This window comes from Euprymna scolopes, chromosome 21, assembly GCF_053919585.1.
Source record: "Euprymna scolopes isolate OS-2025 chromosome 21, ASM5391958v1, whole genome shotgun sequence".
In the NCBI taxonomy this organism is placed as follows: Eukaryota; Metazoa; Mollusca; class Cephalopoda; order Sepiida; family Sepiolidae; genus Euprymna; species Euprymna scolopes.
The window spans coordinates 124,755,398-124,778,552 of NC_136502.1; the positions used below are offsets into that span (position 1 = coordinate 124,755,398).

At 35.6% G+C, this 23,155-nt stretch overlaps 2 protein-coding genes across 2 annotated transcripts in view; one reads left to right on the plus strand and one right to left on the minus strand.

Annotated features, from left to right (window-relative positions):
* Window positions 1-5,665: 5,665 nt before the first annotated feature.
* On the minus strand, window positions 5,666-18,359 carry LOC145242710 (uncharacterized). Its single transcript, XM_080105849.1, has 2 exons — window positions 17,990-18,359; window positions 5,666-9,882 (listed from the first exon to the last, which is right to left on the minus strand). The coding sequence occupies exon 2, from the start codon at window positions 9,764-9,766 to the stop codon at window positions 6,428-6,430; it is 3,339 nt and encodes a 1,112-aa protein (XP_079961975.1). The 5' UTR covers window positions 9,767-9,882; window positions 17,990-18,359; the 3' UTR covers window positions 5,666-6,427.
* The window catches only part of LOC145242726 (uncharacterized), a 39,104-nt gene continuing 31,530 nt past the window's right edge, over window positions 15,582-23,155 (plus strand). Inside the window, exon 1 of the mRNA XM_080105870.1 lies at window positions 15,582-15,607. The gene's annotated coding sequence lies outside the window, so the exon portion shown is untranslated. The remainder of the gene's footprint in view (window positions 15,608-23,155) is intronic.

Sequence of the window (23,155 nt, forward strand, 5' to 3'; positions counted from 1 at the left end):
CCAAATCATTGTGAAAATAACACTTAAGACAAGAATAGTCCAAAGAATCCAAATATGAATAACCAACCCTCTTTTAAAAAATTCAGAAACATTTGTTGTATGTATTCTAATGCGTGATAAAAAACAATATTAGTTGACTGAGTTCATTACAAATATTTCTTTATACTTATTGGTCAGTCATTTTATTTATATCTTTGATATATATATATATATATATATATATATATATATATATATATATATATATAAGAGAGAGAGATCTCACTGCCGATGCAATTCTATACCTGCACAAGAGCCAAATATGCTAGAAGATAAAAGTACTGTTGTCACATCTAGGCAGGATAAGCTGCTAGAAGCATCTTATCCTGTCTTGAAAGAGTTCAAAAAAGACTTTGTACCCTAGTGGGGGATGCCCTTTTCTCTTCTCTGCAACCTACTTCCCACAGAAGAGATGTTATGAGCCTGTCTCTACTCTATCATTATTTACACATTTATACATATATATAAGTCACCTTGCCTATGTGTGTGCAGAAATTCTCTACCAAACTCCTCTCACTGTTTGTTCTTGAAACTTGATATATTTTTTTTAAGACAATTGGCGAAATTTGAGTTTTACAAAAAAAGAAACTGGAGAGTTCTAATTGTAACAAAAGGGAGATAAATCTTTTCTGAAACTGAAAAATTTTGGCCAATTTAGCAAAGTTTTATTTTTGCTAAATTGTCTTTGAAAACTATTTTCATTAATAATTAATTTTCTACCTTATTGTTTTTTGTAATTTTTTGGATATTTGCATTACTGTGACATGACAATTCAGTAAATACCATTGGTTTCACTCAAAATTTGACAATAACGAAGAACACATTTTTTAATGGCATAATATAACAAAAATAGTCTACCTTACAACTAATTTTTTTTTCTTTTTCTGTATAATTTAAAGCATTTCCAACTATAAAAAATATAAAAAAACGTCTTCATTGTGTCTGGAGTAATGTCGAGTTGGTACAACTTGTGTCGATATAAAATATAGTCATCCATATACGACCAACTGTTTCGCTATTTACAACTCATCAGTGTGGATAGATGTAGCCGCTGAAATTCCAAACTGTAACTATGATTATCATTACTAGATATCTTCCACCTGCACTAACAAGTTAGCCATTGATAATGTTGCATAGGTGACTTACAATACCAGAATATCAGATCTGGGCAAAACCAGACGTGAATTGGATTGCTATATTCCAATTGAAGAATCAAGCTCATGAAACAATGAATGAAAATATTTTAACTGAATTGGAATCACCAAAAGGCAGAACAATATACAAACAAAATTTCCAAACAAAGGTCAAAATAAACAATTAGATTCTGATCAAGGAATGTGGGGCAATGGAAATATAAGTCAAAACAAAAACAGTCAATCAGACAGAAGACAGAGAAGAACCGACACACGTTTGCCGTCACCGCCACTACCATACTGACCCGAACTCCCTCGCTTGTCATATTATTAGTCATGTCAATAAAACTTTGTTGATTTAACAATTTCTTCCTATTTACTTGCCTCCCCATGAGGGCAAAGTTAGACACAAGGTCGGTTTTTGATGTGGGGAAAATCTAGCTCCCCAAAAGGGGCACTCTAGATAGGAACAAAAATAAAAATTGCCTCAGTCAGGAAGGATTTCTCCTCCACTGATCAAGGTAAGAAAGGGGTAAGTGTAGTATCAGGACAGATACTACACTTTGTTCTGACCAAAAGGCCAAGAACAAAGAGTTAACATGTTGTTTGATTACAAAACCTATAGTCATCAGAGTGTATATATACTATGGCACACATTTTGTAAAAGTGCAAACCATAAATTATAAAGCCGTCAATATTACAATAAGAAGAGAAATTATAAGGCTTTACAATGTGGATAAATGCAACCAGCATATTCCATGTGGAGATTCAAACTGTAACTATGATTATCATTATTAGATGTCTTTCATCTGCACTAACAGTCAGCCGTTTATAATAGAAATTATAATACTTTATACATATTTTCTTTATGATCTATATTACTGGTAACCTACAGCAACCGAATTCACAGAAGAATTTTGCCAATGTAATAATTTCTTTGCGTACATCTGTCAAACTTAGGAATCTATTCCCGTTCTTCTCCATGCATTAAATAAACGAGCTCAGTTTGAAATTCTATACAGATTTCCGAATTTGTTACTATTAATCTGTTTGTGGAAGCTTTGTGCGAATAATATTTACGATGAATCTGCACAAGTTAAAGAATATATTTGTTCCAAAACAAAACATTTTCTTATATAATAAATAAATTTATATAATAAATATATAATAAAAATATTTACATAATATATTTATATAATAAATATATTTATTATATAAAAATATTGTTTCTTTTTTAGATTTTTTTTTTTTTTTAGATCGTGATTTATAAATTACTAGCGAGGGGTACCCGGCATTGCTCGGGTGTTGGGGGGGTTTGGGGGGGGGGGGGTTTAAAAAAAAAAAAAAAAAAAAAAGTATGAGGATCAAACCCGAACCGTTGAGACAAAGTTGTAAATTAAAGTGTGAAAAAAAAAAAAGTGCAATGTTAACCATTGCCCCACCACGAGATGCTAACGGAAACACGTTTGAATTTATTTAATTAGTTGGATTTAGCAGGTGCCCGTTTTAATGAGTTAATGAGGTCAAGTTTGACTGCGGGATAGCATTCATTTACTGCTGAACGCTTTTTTTTTTTTCCCACCCCCAAGATGTTATAGAAAAAAGACTAACCCACATGCGGCGAGTGACAAATATTGAATATTTATCTTCCCGAAATTGACCAAATTAAATAGATAGGCGAGCTTCGTTGTTAACTGTAAGATATTACGATTTATATGTGATATAAAAAGTTTTAAAAAGTTGTGAAGCGAGCGACTGCTTCTCTGAAATAAGCCTTTTGTTGACACACAGAAAAAGCGAAAACACATACATACATTTTCGATAGATGTCAGTCGAACTGCAATTCTCATCCTGGATGTAATTTTCACATTTTGGTTAAACCTTATTAACGTGGATCTTGTTGCACGCAGAAATCGATACAGATTTGTCTCATGTGGATTACATAAACAGTTCAGTTTGAAATTTATTGTAGATTCTCTGAGTTTGCCAAAATGCAACAGTAGAAAATCGGAGATTACTACACCAGCCAAAATGTTGTGAAAATAACATTCAAGATATCGTTTCATGCTATAGATGAATACAGTTATTTATATTCACGCTATATACGAATATATATATTCTGATATCAGACGCTAACAAAGTTCATTCACCAAATTATCTTTTGATTTGTTATTATTTTGATTAATTTGTCAATAAAATGTCGTCTGCGTAAAAGTCTAGAGATTTATATATCTTATCTATATATCTATAAAAGTGAAACTGTCTGTGTGTGTACATTTCTTTACCAAACTACTCTGTAGCATGGGTCAAACTTTTAATTTGATTTGAGCCCAAAACAATAAATGTTAACGGGTCAAAGTTAAAAAAAACTTACCTCTGCGGTCTCTACCAAATTACTCAGCCAATTTTTAGTCTAAGCATTTGAAATTTTACATAAAGTGTATTCAGACATAGGGCAAGTTATGAACAGTAGGTAGGGTCCGAGCAAAGCCGGGCTGAACTGTTAGTGTTCTATACAAGTGAGAATATGTATGTGTGAGGATACTTCTCAACCTATATACGCAACAAATTTTTAATCTACAGACTTGAAATTTGGTATATAGGATATTCAGACATGTGGAAAACTTTTAATCATCTTTAATCCACAAAAAAGGGCTTCTAAGGGGTCAGAATTGAAAAATTAGTATGTGGGAGTTGGATTTTTCTGTTTGCTGTTTTATGACTGCACATGCACAGTCGTGAAATATGACAGCTTAGTTAAGTATGAGTTGGTATGAAAACACTGTTTAAAAGTCATGTCAAGATGGTGGAATGGTTATGTTACTTGACTCACTGTCTTTAGGTTTTAATCTCAGCTTGAGTATTTTTTTTACTACAAGAAGTGAACTGTTTCAAAAAAAAAAAACATAATATTCACATGCACATGTCTTAGTTTCTTTCTGTTTTTTTTTTCACTTCATTTTTTTTTTTAAGCAATTTAACGTTACGTTTAATACCTACGGTATTTCTGTCTATAATCAATAAGTATTCTGCTTTAATTAAAATATATATTTATGCATATTTTACGACCGGGCAACGTCGAGCGGCCTGCTTGTATATATATATATAAATAAAAGTAAAATTATACAAAAATTATTCTTATTTTACTTACCAAAGTTCTACATATGCAGTGAGTACTTATGAATTGGTGTCGTTTTTCTGTTCAATAAATTTTAACAATTTTAATTGTTGCATTGGATTTTACGATGGTGCATTCATATTTATTTTATTGAACCTGACTATACAGCACGTCGTTCGTTGGAATATCACTGTTTGCAATGGATTTTAACTTCTCACATCTTATGGATTGTCTCATATGCAAACATTGGAACATTAAAAACTTTTCATTGGATTTTACGATTGTACATATTTATTTTATGGAACCTGACTATACCATGGAATATCCTTGTTTACATCTTTTCTTTTTGACTTTTAATACAAGCGTTTTAGTTTTAGCAAAATTTATGACTGCCTGTTAACATTATTTTGCTAAAATAACATTTCCTTTGATGATATGAGCCATTTATTTAAAAAAAAAAAAAAAACATGCATTAAGGAAATAAAATTTTTATATTTCTTGTTGAATTATAAATTTGTTGTAAATTTTGTAAAATTTACTGAATTTAATTCCAAATTTACACACACACACATATATATATATATATATATGGTTTTCTTGTAAATATTCTAAGAATGTTTTTCCAGTTATAGCAGGATAGACAATAATATAAATAGTACAAATAAACTACATTGGATTGATGCTCAATGATATTCAGAGTGTATATATATATATATATATATATATATATATATATATATATAAGTAAATTCTTGGTACAGCAAAATGGAAGGAGAAATTTCAGAGGAAACATAATTTAATTTAAATAAAAAGATCAAAGAAACAAAAACGGCTAGGTGGAATTGTTAAAATTTCCTTAAGGCCTTATTGTCTGACCCTCTAAGAGGAAACGTCAGAATGATAAATTAAAAGCTAAAAATCGAATGAGGAAAAAGGAAAATTGGTTTCAGTTGGAAAACCAGTGAGAGAAAAAAAAAAATATGTATATATAATTCTCACTGTTCAGGTGGTTTTAAATCAGTAAATATTTCCAACTGATGTTTCAAAATCTTTTGTCTACACAGGCTTTTTTTTTTTTTCCTCATTCGATTCTTAGTTTTTAATTTATCATTCTGACGTTTCCTCTTAGAGGGTCAGACGATAAGGCCTTAAGGAAATTTTAACAATTCCACCTGCCCGTTTTTTTTTGTTTCTTTGATCTTTTTATTTAAATTAAATATATATATATATATATATATATTTTTTTTAAAGTTCAATTGTGTGTGTGTATATATATATATATATATATATATATATATTATTTTCAGAAGTTTAGATAAGATAAGCCATCGGTACTGTCGGTTTCAAACCTGATATTAGGGAATCGTTTTAGGTCTTAATATCAAGCTCTCTTCAGCTGATTTATATATATATATATATATATATATATATATATATATATAAGATTGACAGAACTGAAAATTTTTACTCCAAAAACATTTTACATCACATTTTTTAAAAATATTTTTCTACAAGTTTTTACTCAGTTGTAAATGAAAAAAATTTGTTATAGAATTTTTGAGATAAGGTTCATAATTTGTACTATTCAAACTACTATTCTCATCTTGATTGTTAATTTCACGATTCACTGACACATGACACGATGAATAAAAATGTTGATTAATAATCAGTTGTAAAACGTGACAATCTTCTGGAGGTTGAAGGTTCAATCCTTACTATAGGCGAGAATCACTAAGAATAACTTAATAATTAACATTTCTATCCGATGATAAGAATGATAATTTAATTACATCTGCATATTTAATAAAAGGGTTCAGTTGGAAATTCCAGTTAGGTTTCCAAGTTTGACATAAGATTCCTACATCCGAAACAAAAAATGCACCTGAAAGTTGGCAGTTATATCCATGGAAACAGACAAGATGAGAAGTGTAGTCTGAATAATTACAAATAACTTTTTGTTTTTGGGGGAGTTTTCAAGTTAATAATTTGCATCACAAACATCTATTTTAGGTTGTTTAGCATTTAACTTCACTTTCTTCACAGCATTCAATAAAGTCACAAAGAAATAGCCCCCCCCCCAGCAACCCCGAGTAATGCTGTCCATAATTTGCTCTCAGATCAGCAGAGTGAATTTTAATTACAACTGCCACAGGTAACTGCTCATTGGTGGGAATTCTTCTATTGTCTTTATGTCGGAATTTGAAGCATTTCCGTTACTGGTACTACCGCCAGTGTTGGTACTGCCTGCATTGCCGGCATTACTTTTGCTGCTGGATGACTTGTTTGTCTTTGTGTGCGTCCTCTTATGGCGGGTTAACGTGTCACTTCGCGCGAACTGCTTGGAGCAAATCTCACAGTGGAAAGCTTTCTCCCCCGTGTGGGTCCTCTTGTGCAATCGGAGGTAGTGCCTCTGGGCAAACGCCTTCAAGCACACCTCGCATTGGAAGGGTTTTTCCCCAGTATGGGTTCGACGATGCAGAACAAGGGAGTTCCGCTGGGCGAACTGCTTGAAGCAAAATTCACATTGGAATGGACGCTCACCTGTGTGTGTGCGTTTGTGTAGCTGAAGGTAGTGTCTGTGGGCGAAGCGCTTGAGGCAGACCCCACATTCAAATGGCTTTTCACCTGTATGGGTCCGTTTATGGATCTGTAACGTGTTTCTCTGTGCGAATGTCTTGAGGCAGACTTCACATTGAAATGGTCTCTCTCCAGTGTGAGATCTCTGATGCACCTGCAAATAATGACGTTGGGCAAAGAGTTTCATGCAAACGTCGCATTGGTATTGACGTTTAGTTCCTGGTCCCTCAACGGCAACGAACGGCGACTCAGCCGTACTTATGCCGTCAACACTGTTATTATCACCACCACCGCCGCCAGCACTGATTGTGCTAACGACGCCATCGCTATCAACTATGATGTTCCCACTATTGTTTCTCGCAGCGTAAGCCGCTTTTCTGGCCAACTTTTCGTGCTGCTTTTTATGTGCTCGTAGCTTGTTGCTTTGGGCAAACTGTTGTGGACAGATGTCACAGTGAAACGGCGTTTCTCCAGTATGAGTTCGCCGATGAATCTGTAATGTTGTTTTGCGGGCAAATTTTTGGATGCAGAAATCGCATTGATAAGGTTTTTCCCCTGTGTGTGTTCGATGATGAATGACGAGATAATGTTTCTGTGTGAATTGCTTCATGCACACCTCGCAGTGAAGCAACTTCTCACCTGTATGCAACCGCTTGTGAATTTGCAGATAATATTTCTGTGCAAATTGCTTTCCGCACACGTCACACTCATTTCGCTTCTCGCCGCTGTGGATTGTCTTGTGGATTCGCAGGTAGTAACGCTGCGCAAACTGTTTCTGGCAAATGTCGCACTCGTACTTCTTCTTGCTCAGATGCGTCTTTTTGTGCATCTGCAGTTTAACACGCTGTGCAAATTTTTCTGGACATTGGTCGCACTGAAAAGGCATCTCACCCGTGTGAGTTCTACGATGAATTTTAAGCGTATCTTTCCGTGCAAATTTCTGGATGCAAAAATCGCATTGAAACGGTTTTTCTCCAGTATGAGATCGTTTATGAATCGCGAGATAATAGCGTTGCGCGAAATTCTTGTGACAGACATCGCAGTAATAAGTTTTGCGAGCAACTCCCGTCGCGCTAACATTATGGAGTTCCTCAAACTTAGGAAAGTCAGCTGGAATGCCATCTTGGAATCCAGCCATCATACCATGATGTTTCTGTTGGAAAGGGGTATGGATCGGCGTAGAATGTGGATGTTGCATTGATGGCGTAGGGGATGAGATCGGTGGCGATGAGATTGGTGGCGAGGACATTGGTGTCGAAGACATGGGTGGTGGCGAAGACATAGGTGGCGGCGATGATGATATAGGTGGCGGGGACGACATGGGCGGTGGAGATGACATTGGCGGCGGAGACGACATGGGCGGTGGCGAAGAGGTCATATATGAAGACGAATCGTGCTGTTGCATCCCGGGGGGCATGGCAGCTGGATGCAAGCCAACAATACCATCACCCATGTTGTACTCAAATCTTTGGTCCATAAACTCACCTTTGTCGATGTGGGCTTTCCGATGCCGTTTTAGGACATCCCTCCGCGAAAAAAACTTGTGACAAATTTCACATTGAAATGGTTTTTCTCCAGTATGTGTTCGTCGGTGCATATGCATGAGGTATTCTTGTGCAAATTTCTTGCCACAATAGTCACAGAACAGCTGCTTCAGTGGCGCAACAGCGGCTGCCTGCTTTTGTGGCTTATTCATGACACTATCATACGGCTTCGGACTCATCTCTTCCTCAAAAGAATTCTCTAGAACAGGCAGATTCTGTTCAGAGATATCTTCCGGAGAGGCAGCGTTGTCCATGTTCAATGATGTAGGGTCTGACTCTGAGGCAGTATTCATGTAACCTGGCTGTGCGTACGGACTGCTTGCGTACATGTTGCCAGGAAAAACATTTTGGCCAAGATAAGGGATACGGGGTGGAGATTCTATTGTTGGTTGCGGTGGGGGTGAAAACTGGTTTGCAGACATACCGCTCTGACTGCTGCTGCTATTATGGCTTGTTGGCGTCATTCGTTCTTTTTTCAAACTCTGTTGGTGTGAGTGCGAAGATGATGAGGATGATGACGATATCGGTTTCGATAAGTAACCACTACTGCCATCACGTGGCTGCAGCGGCTTGTCTGGGACATGCGACATTCGATGATGCAGAGGTGTCTCTTGACAACTTGCATGAGAATATGGTTTGGCTTGCATTGACGGATTGTGGTGCGAGAGTGCCTTCTCGACATTAGTACTCGAACTATTACCACTACTACTACTTCCACTAAATTGAGACATACGCTGAGCCAGCTGAACTGTATGATCCTGAGAATAATGCTTTACGGAGCTGCCAGTTGCTCCTCCTCCTCCTCCAGTAGGTGGAGGAGGAGGAGGCGGCGTTGAATTCATTATTGGTTTTTCTAGCGCATGTGACATCCGATGCGAGACGTGGGTGTGTGGCGACACGCTCTGGGAGTGTGATGACGAGGCGTGCCTATGGTGGAGGTGTTTCGTGGACAAGTCGCTGGAGCTGTTGGAGCTGGCACTTCCACCACCACCTCCCCCGCCTCCACCACCACCCCCGCCACTGTTGTGATGGTGATGGTGATGGACCGATTTCTCAGAGATCGGAACCATGCGTGGATGCCCGTGCGAACTGTGGGCTGCTGCGTGAGAGTATTGCACTCTTTCACTGCTCATGTCCGTATGCAGAGATTTTTCGTTGACATGTGCATGCATTAGTCGCTGGGTTTCGAGGCCTCCATGTTCGTTGTGCGAATAATGCTTGCTCACTTGGGCCATTGTGTTGTGGATGGATTTTTCAGCAATGTGCGTCATTCGTTGTGGGTGTAGAGAGTGTGCAGGGTGAAACGGCATGCCATACATGTCGTAGGGGAAAGGGACTCCAGCAGACCTCTCCATAATGATACCTGGTATCTTACTTTACAGAAAACCAGGTCTTGCGGTGTCGACTTGGATCAGGATACTTGCAGTCTACCACTGACAATGGAGATGAAAAACATGCACCAAGTAATTATCTAGAAATAAAATAAAAATAAATTTAGTTCAAAATAATGGTAAATATTCCAATATTAATTACAAAATGTGCAACCTAAAGATGCAATTTTTATTTCTTTTAGAAAACAAAGGCTACTTCAAAAAATAAAAAAATTGAATAAAATTAAATTTATAAGATCCGTTTGTATTTTACACAAAGACGTTGGTGTGCGTCTTCTCTGAAGAAATACCAATATTGCTTCATTGGAATTAAAAGATAAAGAGCAGGTGAAAATTGATTTTCTCCAGCAACTAACCCAGTCAGAAAAATTGCTTTGATAGCAAAGATGACGTAGAATGTTGCAACGTTTTTCCAAGAACAGTGAACTAGTCAGACTAAAATGTTGATATTCTAAATCTACTTTTTATTTCATTTTTTGATTCTTCGAGAAGTTCTATTGTAAGTGTTAGAAAAGTATTTTTTCATGAAGACAAATTAAAACTTAAATTCAAATGCTTTCAATGAATTATCTCCCCTGTCACGTGAATCACCAAATTGTGATATCAATAACATTTGTCGAATCGGATAACGTTTATTGAATGGAATAAACAGAAAAGAAAATATTTATCTTAATGTTTTTTATCCTGAAAATTAAAGAGTTTCAACCTTTTTAAGGTCACTAGCCTTTTCAAATAATTTTCAAATAATTTTCAAATAATTTTCAAATAATTTTCAAATAATTTTCAAATATCGAAAAATTGGCCAAAAACATTATTCCTTTACTCCTTTACCCTCAACTGGGCACTTTTCTACAAGGTGAGGGGTGGGGGGAGGGGGGGGGTCAGTTTTTTAGTGTCAACATTTTCGCAAAGTCATCGTTTCGGTTGGATTGATTATGCTTAATTTTAACGCTCAGGACTTCTGGTCATGTGATCGAGACATCGGCTAACCTTTTCCTCCTTCGCCTTACGGGTTCGAGCCAACCTGCCTACTATCACTTTTTTTTAACACTTCTCCACCCAAACTGCCTACTGTTGTTTTGATCCCCCCCACACTACACCACCTACACCTCCACTACTATTGTTTTGACCCCCCCCCCCACTCAGGATTCATTTTTACTACACCACCTCCACACACCCGGGCAACGCCAGACATCTCCGCTAGTATATCATAAAGAAATTCTTAGAGAACTTAAAAGAAACTGAATTTCAGAGTCGTGATGTATGTAGCTGAATACCAGAACAAACTTTATTTGTTTGCAAACGATTTATTTTTTATAAAATATTTGACAAATGTTAAAGATTGTGGCCAAAGCAGAATGCGAGAAAAAATTCTGTATAAGCATCAAAAATTGTTTTATATTTTTGCTTTTGTCAAATATTTGAAGAGTAATAAATAAGGAATTAGGAAACATGAGTTGGAACAATTATATTGAAGGCATTGCCAGGGCCGCTGCGAAAAAGGTAGGCTCTCTCTACCGTGCTAGAAAACTACTGACACCTGAAAGTATCCTGTACCTCTATAAGGCCACCATTCGCCCATGTATGGAGTATTGTTGTCACATTTGGGCTGGTGCATCTGCTGCTAGTCTCTCGCTCCTAGACAAGGTTCAAAAGAGAGTCGCAAATCTGATAGGCCCTCCTGAACTGGCATCTAAGCTTCAGCCTCTGTCCCATCGACGAAACGTTGCATCCCTCTGCCTCTTCTACAAGTATTTTAATGGTGAATGCTCTGACGAACTGCAGACACTTGTGCCCCCACGACGTAGACATCCTCGACAAACCCGACAGGCAGCTAAATCCCACCCCCACACAGTAGAGATCCCTAGATGTAAAAGATCTTTCTACTCCAGTAGTTTCTTCCCCAGAACCGCTAGACTCTGGAATTCCATTCCAGGTCCCTGCTTCCCTAACTGTACTGACATGCAGAAGTTCAAGTGTAACGTGAACCGACATCTTGCTGGCCAAATCCCTACATAGTACCCCAGTAGTTGCTGCCCCTGATAGTAGCCCCCTACACCAAAATAATGTGCCTTGTTTGGGGTGAAAATATAAAAAAAACAACAAAAAAAATCAAGTTAGTATTACGCATGTAACTTGAGAAAAATACTTGAAATTTTTCAACATATCAATAAGCAAATCAAAACAATATGGTAACTGAAATTGACTTCATGTCTTGTGATTTTTTTTATCAGATAATGTTGCACTGTTCAAACATGCTTTCCTCATGCTTACATGCGTAATGCTAACTCGATTTTAAATCAAAATGATTTCTAATTTAATAATATAAAACAAACAAGAAACATGAAATGCTTATATGGATTTTTTTTCTTGCATTCTTACTCTAGCCGTGACCTTTAATGTTTGCCAAATATTTTTTTTATTGCATAGAAGATGGCATTTTGTGTTGGTGGTGGTAGTGGAGTCTATGTTGTCACTCGAGTTTCAGCCATGTTGCAGTGCTGTTTTTTTTTTTTGTTTCTTTGTGAGAGAAAGCATGTAAATATGTGGAGATGGAGGTCGATAAACTGGAATGCGGCATATTTATTAAATATTCAAAGAATGGAAACAAAGAAGTAGGAAGCGACTTTTGACGAAACAGATTTCAAAAAACAAGTACAATTTTAGAATTCTACAATAAGTAAACTGGTGAAAAAATGGATCAGGTGTTCCATATATTTGTCTCCATAAAATCCCCAGTTGGTTAACGAAACTCAAGAATCTCCATTAAATCTTGACAACTATTTTTACATTCATAATTTACGAAAACTATTTTTATAATTTTTAATTTGATGTAATTTTTTAAAATCGTTTACTCATGGCTGATTGATTAATAGTTAGAATCACTGATGATAAATTAGACATTCGAGTTTCAATGCCAGCTTGAAGCACTTGGCTGTCTAGACATGACAGCAAAGTCTATATATTCCATACAATAGCCATCCACAAGCCTAACGGCAATCATGCAGTCTAGTTAACATAACGAACCAAAACTGTATATTATAGTACTGAAAAAAAATTTGAAACAAGATTTAGTTTCAGAACTTTAAAACTAAATAGATCGGTAGAAAATTAAATTTTAACGTTATTTGTTGTACATTTCTTTGTTAATTTTTCAATTTCTCAGCTGTTAACTATATTACATGATTACCGATACAAATATAAGGTTTTCATCAGCTTTTTGAGTATAAATACATTTCTTTCCATAATTTTATAAATTCATTTTTTTCTTAACATTTTTTAACATTTTTTAACATTTTTTAACATTTTTTAACATTTTTTTTGTTTGTTAGAACTACCCCCCCCCCCATGTCAAAAATATACATTCTTTCAAATTTGGTACTTGTGCAGTTTATGGACTGTGCTGAAATAATTATTTAGAAATTCATTCTTAATATGGGCAGGGGAAATTTATTAACTACTCTGTACTTTCAACTAACAATTTAATAAAGAAAAGATATTGCAAAAATTAAATTTAACTTGAAAATCCTATCTAAAAAAATAACATGGTTTCTAGACTGCACAAGTAGCTAAAATTCAATCTTTTTTTAAAAAAAAAAAGAAAAAAAAAAGTATTATGAAATGAAATTGGTTTATAAAAAAGGGTGACAAAATACGAAAGAGTCTATTCCCTTTGCCAATTAATGAAAAGAAATTGGAATCGTAGGAAGATTTCCATCATTCCAGTAATTATAGGAGCAACAAAATTCATGAAAAAGAATTTCAAAAACAACCTGGCAAATATACCTAGTGAACCAAGTGCAAGAGAGATACAAACAATTGAACTTAAAAGATAGTTAGAATCTTAAAAAGATTTCTCAGTTGAAATGTACGAGATGGCGGATGAATGTCTGGCATCCATTAGAATTCCTCCTCATCCCCCATCTAGAACAAATAAAAAAAGAAAAGAAACAGTGAGTGGAAAGTATTTCCCGATGTGTGCCAATCTGAAAACAAGGGATGTATCATGCTGCACTACACGTGTCTAGCGCAGCATGCACCATTTGTTTACAAACATCACAAACACGTTTGTCGGCAGAGACATATGCGTGAAGGATGCATGATAAAATAGTGATGGCTCCTACTGCTTGTTCAATATCAAAGAAAAAAGACACAAAATTCTCCTCTTTTGCACACACGGCCAAAACAACTGACTTTAATTTTGGACGCTGATTTATATATGTATGCAATCAAGAAATTTCCCAAACATTTTTGGCTGTGAGAAATCCAAGCCAGGAATTAATTGTAGTCATTTATATATTATTAAATGAGCTCACACCAGTAATGTGCTCCCCTTTTCACAAAGCCAGCAGCTTTTCAAGCAGAGGAGTTTAGCTTAAATATGCTCTTGTCAAGTCATCAAGCCCAGAAGCCAACAACAATACCTAAATCGTCCTTTAAAGGATGAGCCACAAACTAATTGAATGCACTACAATTTTCACTCTTCACTGCTGTCTACTTCCTGAAACTCTCAGCCTGCCAATCCAGTTCCTGTAGCACCTCCTCCAAAGGTTCCAGCCACCAGCTCCAGTGCCCCGTCGATGTCCAGCCACCTGGTCCAGTGCTCCATCGACGTCCAACTATCAGATCGCATTTACACAGCCCAGACCAACCTGAGGCACATCATCATATCTCAGAGACGCTCCAACCTCAACCCCATGAGACGTTCGTCCTTCCTCTGAAATGATTGCGTTACGATTTACCTTTTTTTTCCTGTCGTAAATAAATACATGATATCAATCTGTAATAGAGTTGGTGATGCGTATTTAGCAGCAGCAGCCGCATGAAACGCATGATCAAGCTGGTGTGCGAGCTGAGAAAACAGCAGAGAAAGAGAAGGGAAAGAAAAGCAGAGAAAAAATAGACGCTACGTGTTGAGAGAGTACCGTGCTGACGTGAGATGGGTGTGTGGCCACCTGGTTGCTTGAGAGACTTTTAAAGCAAGTGTTCAACACAGCAGAGTTTTGTCAACTAAAGGGGAAACAAAGACACCTTCAAAACAAGATACAATGCATTGTTTGGAAAGTACCGTTAATAAATGCCTTTTATTTCAACTAGAAAAAAAGCAAGTCGAATTTCTTTCTTTTATTTGTTCCTTTGCAACTGTCTCTGCATGCAACGTGTTAATATGTAATGACATTACGCATCGTCTTTAATCAACCAGCATCTCTTTGTTGTTGCCTCTTGGCCTCGTGACTTAGTTGTACAGTCGATTGGCACCTCATCTATTAACCCATTTTCTTATTTTTTCTGTGAATTATCCTCAATAAGAGACTTAACTTTCATATTAGCAGGCAAAACTTTTTACTAGTTTATTTAATGACTTTTAACGTGGGAGATCACTTTTAAATTATAATGCTCTATTAAATTGATACCCCACTTTTCGGTCATTCAGCAAAACTTTCCCTATTAAGGTATCACGTGTCCGGTGTAAAATACTGGATTGCAAACAAAGCAATTAAAGTTATTAAATAAAACAATGAAAAGCTATTTCAGTGGTGTAAAAGAAATAATTCTTAGGAAGAACGAAAAGAAAATGAAATAATTCAAATGTTTTTGTAAAAAAAAAAAAAAATATGTTTAGATTTAGGTAGTGGAGGGAGGGGTATTTTTTACCGGACACGTGACACCTTAATAAAGAGTTTTGCTAATTGCCCGAAAAGTGGGTTATCAATTTAATAGAACGTTATAATTTACAAATGATCTCCCCCAGGTTAAAAGTCATTAAATAAACTTTTTAAATTGTTTTTCCTGCTAATATGAAAGGTAAGTCTGTTATCGACGATAATCCGTAGAAAAAATTAAAAAAAAAAAACGTGAAAAGGAATTAATTTTACGACGGAGGGAAAGCTCGTTCAGGTCCGCCCCAAAACGATTTGAAAAAAAAAAACAAAAATCAGCTTGATAAGAACTGATCAAAATTTGGGTAATTTTTTACGACTTGCTCCAGCGTATTATACACACCTCAACCTCCCCATGTTAAGAACGGCTTTTGGAATCCCCCCCCCCACACACATCGAAAGCCGTTCTTAACATGGGGAGGTTGGGGAGGGGTGTTTATTCCGAAAGCCGTTCTTGACATGGGGAGTTTGGGGTGTTTATACTACGCTGGAGCAGGTCGTAAAAAAATACCAAAATTTGTATATTTTTTAAATTCATAAAAGAAAAATAAACTTTTGGTGCTTCTACAGAATTTGAACTGAACCAAATCGACTTTTACCGAACAAAAAATAAAATTTAGTTAAGAATGAAAAAAAAAGGTAAAACTATACAAACACCGTGACAGCGAATTAACCCTACCCCTAACCCTAACCCCTAACCCTAAACCCTAACCCTAATCCTAACCGTAACGGAACGCTGTCACGGTGTTTGTATAATAATACCAAAAAAAAAAAGTCAGTTTGATTCAAATTCTGTAGAAGCACCTTATTTAAAAGAAAAAAAAAACGTTTGAAAAACGAATTTCAGCGTTCAAAAATAATTTTACTTGTAATGAAAAATAAAAATAAAGGTACCAGTGGTGCAGGTGCACTTATTGAAATTGAATCGTGCTAAAATAATAACATTATTTAGAAAGCCATTCTTAACATGGGGGACGTTTTTTTTTTTCCTTTTTTTTTTTTTTTTAAAACTATTATGTACTTTCACCAAACAATTCAATATAAAAAAAGATACCGTAAAACTTTAATTTAACTCTAAAATACCTTTTAAAAATAGCGCGGTGCAATAAATTCCCAATTACCAAAAAATAATAATAAAGTCTATATTTTTAAACTTCAAACTATGAAAAGTAAATATTTTTTTTGGAAAATAAATTCCGATTTGAGAGAGTAATAAATTATAACAAACTGAAATGTTTGCAAAAACAAAAAAAAAAAAAAAAAAATAGGTTTATTTCTTTTTCTATTTTTAAACTATGTGATTTTTGTATTACAAAATTATAATTTTTTAATTTGCCCGCAAAAAATATTTTACAAAATAATTTCAAAAATATTTAAATTTTAAATCAATGATATATATATATATATATATATATATATATATATATATATATACACACACACACACACACACAATGAATGCTAAGTATGTAAGTAAAACCCATGATTTTTTTTAAATTCTGAAAGTCACAAGACCACATCAAAAATGAAAGCTTCAATTTAAAATGAGAATAGATTTTTGGATAACATTGAAAATAATGAAAAATTTATTATATTTAAAATGTATATTTTTTAAATTTAAAATTTATTAATAATTAATAAACGGGATTTTTATTTTTATGAAAACAATAAATTAAAGATAAATAATTAGGTAAGAAAACATTTTTTTTTAAATCGCACTATAAGTAAATAGAAATAAAATATTTAAAAAAATCCTTATTAAAGTTTAGTTTTATAAATAAATTTTAAAAAATTGATCTTTATTTTGTTGTTGTATTTATTATTATTATTAATAATAATTAATTAAGGCAATCTGATCTTTTTATTTAACTAATTCTGATTTTAGTGACAATTTAAAAAAAAAACATGCAGGCGAACCGTTTCGTATATAACTTGTATTAATTTCATTCTTTATTAAATAAATATAATTAAAAACTTTTATTTTTGGTTATTTCAATTTGAAAAAAAAAAAATAATAATAAATAAATAAATAAAATAAAAGCAACTAAAAATCACAACAAATGCTTTTAAAGCAAAATAAAATCAGAGTTTGCAATTTGTTGAGGGTTTTTATTGATTTTAATGAAGAAAACAAAACGAAAGAAGGCAATTTTTAATTTTTTGAAGAATTATGAGATCAGAGATTTTACAAAACATCCACACATTATATATATATACACATATACACCCACCCCCTTTCGCTGGGTCATAAAAAAAGCAAGTTTTTCACCATAAAAATAGAAAAAAAACTTTTTATAAATAGAAGACGAAAAAAATACCCTCTCCCTTATTTTAAAAAAAGAAAACAAATGCCAACATATAAGGGGGGGGGGTAATCATCATCATCATCATCATAATCTACATTTCACTAAAGTAGTAGTAGTAGTAGTAGTAGTAGCAGTAATTTTTTAAAATTACATACGTATACGCAAAATTGGATCGGGTTATTTCTAGTTAAAAAAACAAACAATATTAAACAGTTTCTTACCTTCAAATATTTCCCTGAATAGTCTCACCACCCGGTTGATAGTAAAAAAAAAAATCGGCCCAAAAAGACGTTAAAAGGCGGCTTTTAGGACATTGAGACTCACAGACAGACATATACAGAGCAAAGAGGGAGAGTGAACAGTGGAAGAGAGAAAATTGGCGGTGTTGACCGAGAACATGTAACCTCCAAAAATTTGTTCCGATCTGATCGTTAGTATTACTTCGTTAGTCGGATATTAATTTTAAATAAATAATGTAAAATATTCGAATAATCAACCGCAACATAGAAAATAGTCATTTCGCTTGATAACCAAATATTCTATTTTTTATGTTACAAATAAAAACAGAAGTTTCATAAATATTCCGAGCAATTGTGTTTTTATTTTTTTATTTAAAAAAAAAAAAAAAAAAAAAAAAAAAAAATCTTTTGTCTTGCGATTTGGTCGGTCGCTTACTTCCCCTTTTTTATTGACACGCTGACATCTTTTTAAACGAGACAAAAATTTTATCTGTTGTATTTTATTTGATTTTTTCAAGTAAATTATCAATAGTGAACATATTTTTACTAAGATGGACAAATTTAATTAATATTATTAAGCTTCCTTTTGTAGTAAGGATTTTTTTTTAGCTTTGTAATGCAAAACCGGTTGACCAACTTCAAAAAAGCAAACAAACCCTAGAGATGTTTTTATTTATTTATTTATTGATCCCCCCTCGCCAAACTTTCACAAGAAACACTCGTCTAGCTGTAACCACTATCAATAATTCCCCCCACTCTTTATCTGTGCCTAAACCTAAACGTAGATTCCATGAACAAAGCTTCTTTAACTGCACGCCTGTGGAATTGTCTTCCGTTTTCCTGCTTTCCGGCTGACTACAATATGGTTGTGTTCAAGTCTAAAGTAAATAAGTTCTTGATGAGCCATTCCATATAAATTATTAAATTTACCAAATTTTCATTACTAACGATTACTATATTGTCCAATTTCTACTGTACACTCTTTAACCCTTATCCTTGAGTGGCCTCTTGGCCTTGATAATGTGGCGAAAACAATTATATTTTTGAGTAGAACAAGACACACACACACACATTTGGTTATAGTCAAGGTTGTCTGCTATTTTTGACTTCCGGTTTCTTCTCCACTGACGGAACAACGGCAACAAGCAAGATATGGTTCCTTCTGATTAATGACCGCCTGTGTTGAAAAATTCAGTACGCAAAATTAAGACGCCAGAAATGGATTCGGTTTATGTAAATATGGAATGGAAGTCCGTCAACATGAAACGAAATAGGAAACCATATGGAAATAATTTATTTAAAAAAATTATTGGTAATCGTGAAGAAAGAGAGAGCCTGTTCCCTCCGTTTGACTATAGGTGGTGTTACTACTGTCTATCCACCCAGTTACGGAAGCACAAAATGTATATAATGGCACCCTTGAAATAAAAATAAATGTTTTTGTTATATTTTAATTTTAAACGTTTTTTTTTTTTTTTTTTTTTTTTTGCAAACATATTTAATTTTTTTTTTTTTTTCAAACGTATTTACTTTTTTTTTTTTTTTTTGCAAACATATTTAAGTTTTATTTTTCCAAACATTTACGTTTTGTTGCTGGGTTATTTTCAAACATTTACGTTTTTTTTTTGTTTTTACGATTTTTCTTTGTTTTTTTTTTGTTTGTTTTTTTTGCAGGCATGAACTAAATATTTTTTAAATATTTTTCTTTTTGAAAAGTTTGCTTTTTTTTTACATGGAGGTCACCACTTATCAAGGCGGGAAGGCCACTCAGGGATAAGGGTTATTGCATGTACAGTAATCATTGAGATAGTATTGTAGTAATCATTAGTATTGGGGGTTTTGATAGAGTGTCTTACTTAAGGGGGCGGTTTGTCAGGAGTTTGTTTATGTTGGACTTGAAGACGTCCAAGTTGTAGTCAGGTGGGAAACAGGCAAGCGGCAAAGAGTTCCACTGGCATGCAGTTCTAAGAAAGAAGCTTTGCTCATGGAATCTACGTTTGGATTTAGACACAGATAAAGAGTGGGGAAAATTGTTGACAGTAGTTTCAGCCAGACGGGTGTTTCTCGTGAAAGATTGGCGAGGGGGACGAGGGATTGGAGCTCAGACGAGCACCTGCCATGGAAATAGTGATAAAACAAAGACAGGCTCGCAACGTCTCTTCTGTGGGAGAGAGATTGCAGGGAAGAGAAAGGGCATCCCCCACTAACCCACGAAGTCTATTTTGTACTCTGTCAAGGCAGGATAGGCTGTTTTTAGCAGCTCCTGCCCAGATGTGGCAGCAGTACGCCATCCTTGGACGTACTTGGCTTTTATAAATATAGAGAATTGCATCAGTAGTGAGATATCTTCTGGAGCGGTAGAAGGATCCCACCATTTACCCAGCGTCCCTGGCAACAGATTTGATGTACGTGTTCCATTTCAGATCAGGAGTAAAGGTCAAGCCCAGAAGCTTGTCAAAACATGGAGTCATCCATTTCAATTGATGCCAGATGGGGATCAGAGCGTTGATGATGTAAAGATAGAAGCTTGGTTTTGGATGCATTAAAAGTGACCAGCCACCTCTTCCCCCATTGTACCACATGCTCAAGATCAGAGGAGAGAGAATTAGAGAGAACTTTGTCATTTACGGCCTTTGATGTGTTGCCATAGATGGTCGTGTCATCAGCATAGATGTCAACGAATGATTTAAGTATGTGTTTTGGGAGATCATTGATGTAGATCAGGAAGAGAGTTGGGCCCAGGATGGACCCCTGGGGAACTCCAGCATTAATACTGTAGGCCTCTGATTTCTGCTAATCAACCACTACTCTTATAAACCTATCGGAGAGAAATGATTTAATAATTGAGAAAACATTTCCAGTAATATCGTAGCTGGAAATCTTGTGAAGTAGGCCCTTATGCCATACCTTATCGAAGGCCTTTCATATGTCAAGAGCAATTGCCCTGGAAAGGAAACCTTTGTCAAGAGATTCACTAATCCTATGTAATATAACCGTTAGCACATCTGCTGTAGATTTTGCAGAGTGGAAACCATATTGCATGTCACTAAGAAGGTCGTTTCTGTTGAGGTGTTTGACTACTTCTTTATTTAATATGGATTCCAACAACTTACTCATGACACACAGGAGACTTATTGGTCTGTACTGAGAGGGAGATGACTTTTCACCTGAATTCTTAAATACAAGGCATACTGATGAAGTTTTCCAGGGTGTTGGAAAGCACTTCTCCTTAAGGCAACACTTAAACAGTTTTGTAAGTATGGGGGCACGTTCTGGTTGGAGCTTTTTCAGCACTATAACTGGAATGCCATCAGGGCCAGTTGCTTTACTGGAATCAAGGTTCTTGATTAGCTTGGCGACCTCATGCACAGATATTTGTATGTTGCATAGCGTGTTGTCTGTTATAGGAGGAAATACAGGGAGTTGATGGTCATTGTCGCATAGGGTAGAATTAGCTGCAAAGTTCTTGGCAAATAGTCTGGCCTTGTCTGATGCTGACGAGATGACCTCAGGTCCATTGATGATAGTTGGGATAGAACGCATGCTTCTGTTCAAGATCCTGTTTGCTATTTGCCAAAACTGATAGGAACCAAGCCGCTGCTCAGCTACTTTGGATTTAACAGACTGAGCATATAGCTCTCTTGCATGTTTTATTACTCTTTTACAGTGGTTGCTGGCAGTCCTGAAAGCAGCTTTAGTCTCAGTACATCTATTACGTTGGTAGCTATGGAAAAAAGTGATTTCTGTGCGCGATCGCAGCAGCACATTCAGGGGAGAACCATGGCTGGCTGTTGGGTTTTTGTTGGAATTTTTTGGAGGGTATGAATCGGTCTATGCCTATAATTAACCATTCGCTCAGGTCTGATACTATAGAGGACACATCCTTTTTAAACATGGAATGCAGAGATAGGTCAGATATGAATGTACGGAAGCTATCCCAGTCGGCCATAGAGTATCCATATGGTGGAGAGGTATGTCTGAAGACTTATAACATTTCATTTTTATCTTAACTGTTACAAGGAGTGGTCAGAGGATTCCAGAGGAGATAGAACAGAACATGAACACAGCTCAGGGGAAGTTGTGAGGAAAAGGTCTAGAAGGCTTGCATATTGACCTAGTGTATCGGGCACACGGGTGGGTTCGCGAACAATCTGAGTCAGGTCATAAGCAATGGCAAAGTCATGACAGAAACTCCCCACGTCATCGGTTTTATTTGAGTGGGTCAGCCATTCCACATTATGGACACTGAAGTCACCGCAAATGTGAATGTTAGCCGAAGGATGAGCAGACAGGATGTGGTCAATTTTCTCAGATATGCTCTTAAAGATAGTAACACCACTGTTGTGAAGGCGATAGAAGGCAAATATGAAGGCAGTGGTGTAAGCTAGTGCAACCCTAAAGCAAATATAAGGTAAATTAGGGTCTTCTCTGGAGATATCCCTACCACATGGAAAGCCATCTTTGATGTAGGCACATATTCCATGCCCATGGCGATCTTGGGGATCAGATTTAGATGTTAAGTTGGAGTATCCTTTAATTATGAATTCGTCTAGAGAAGTGGTTGGCCCTATGCCAGTTTCACTTAGAAAGAATATGTCCGGTTTCGTCTCCTGTAATTGTGTTTCAACCTCTGGAAGGTTGGAACGTAGACCCCTGATGTTGGAGAAAGAGACCTGGTAGTAGGGGTCTACGTTGGTTGATGGGGTTCTAGGTTTATTTGTGTTTCTTTTTTGGAGATTTGTCATGATTGAGGTTTTGGGGTTTGTGGAGCAGGTCGGTAGACTTGGTTGGAGCAGGACAGAGAGGGAAAATAAGAGAGAAAAAGGCAAGAAAATTTTTTTTTTTTTTTTAGCACATGATAAGGTAAAGCTGTAACACTTACCCACTAGTATGGCATCGAGAGACCCTACCAGAAACTACTGTATGGTCCAGAATCCATTCACCAAATGGCAATATAGCAGCCCCGTTACTTTGCACCTGCTGATAGGACAGCCTCCTTAGTGGTTAATCCAAGGTTCAGGTCCCTGACTATCAGGTAGGTAACGTTAGCCCAGATGAAACGTTTACCTCCAGCACCCTTACTAGTGACGTAACCACAAGGATAGACATAGAAACAGAAATTTTCTGACATCTCAGGCTACTCTTTAT

What these genes read in the sequence shown, in the direction of transcription:
- LOC145242710 (XM_080105849.1), bottom strand. Translation starts at nt 9,766, where the DNA reads ATGGAGAGGTCTGCTGGAGTCCCTTTCCCCTACGACATGTATGGCATG.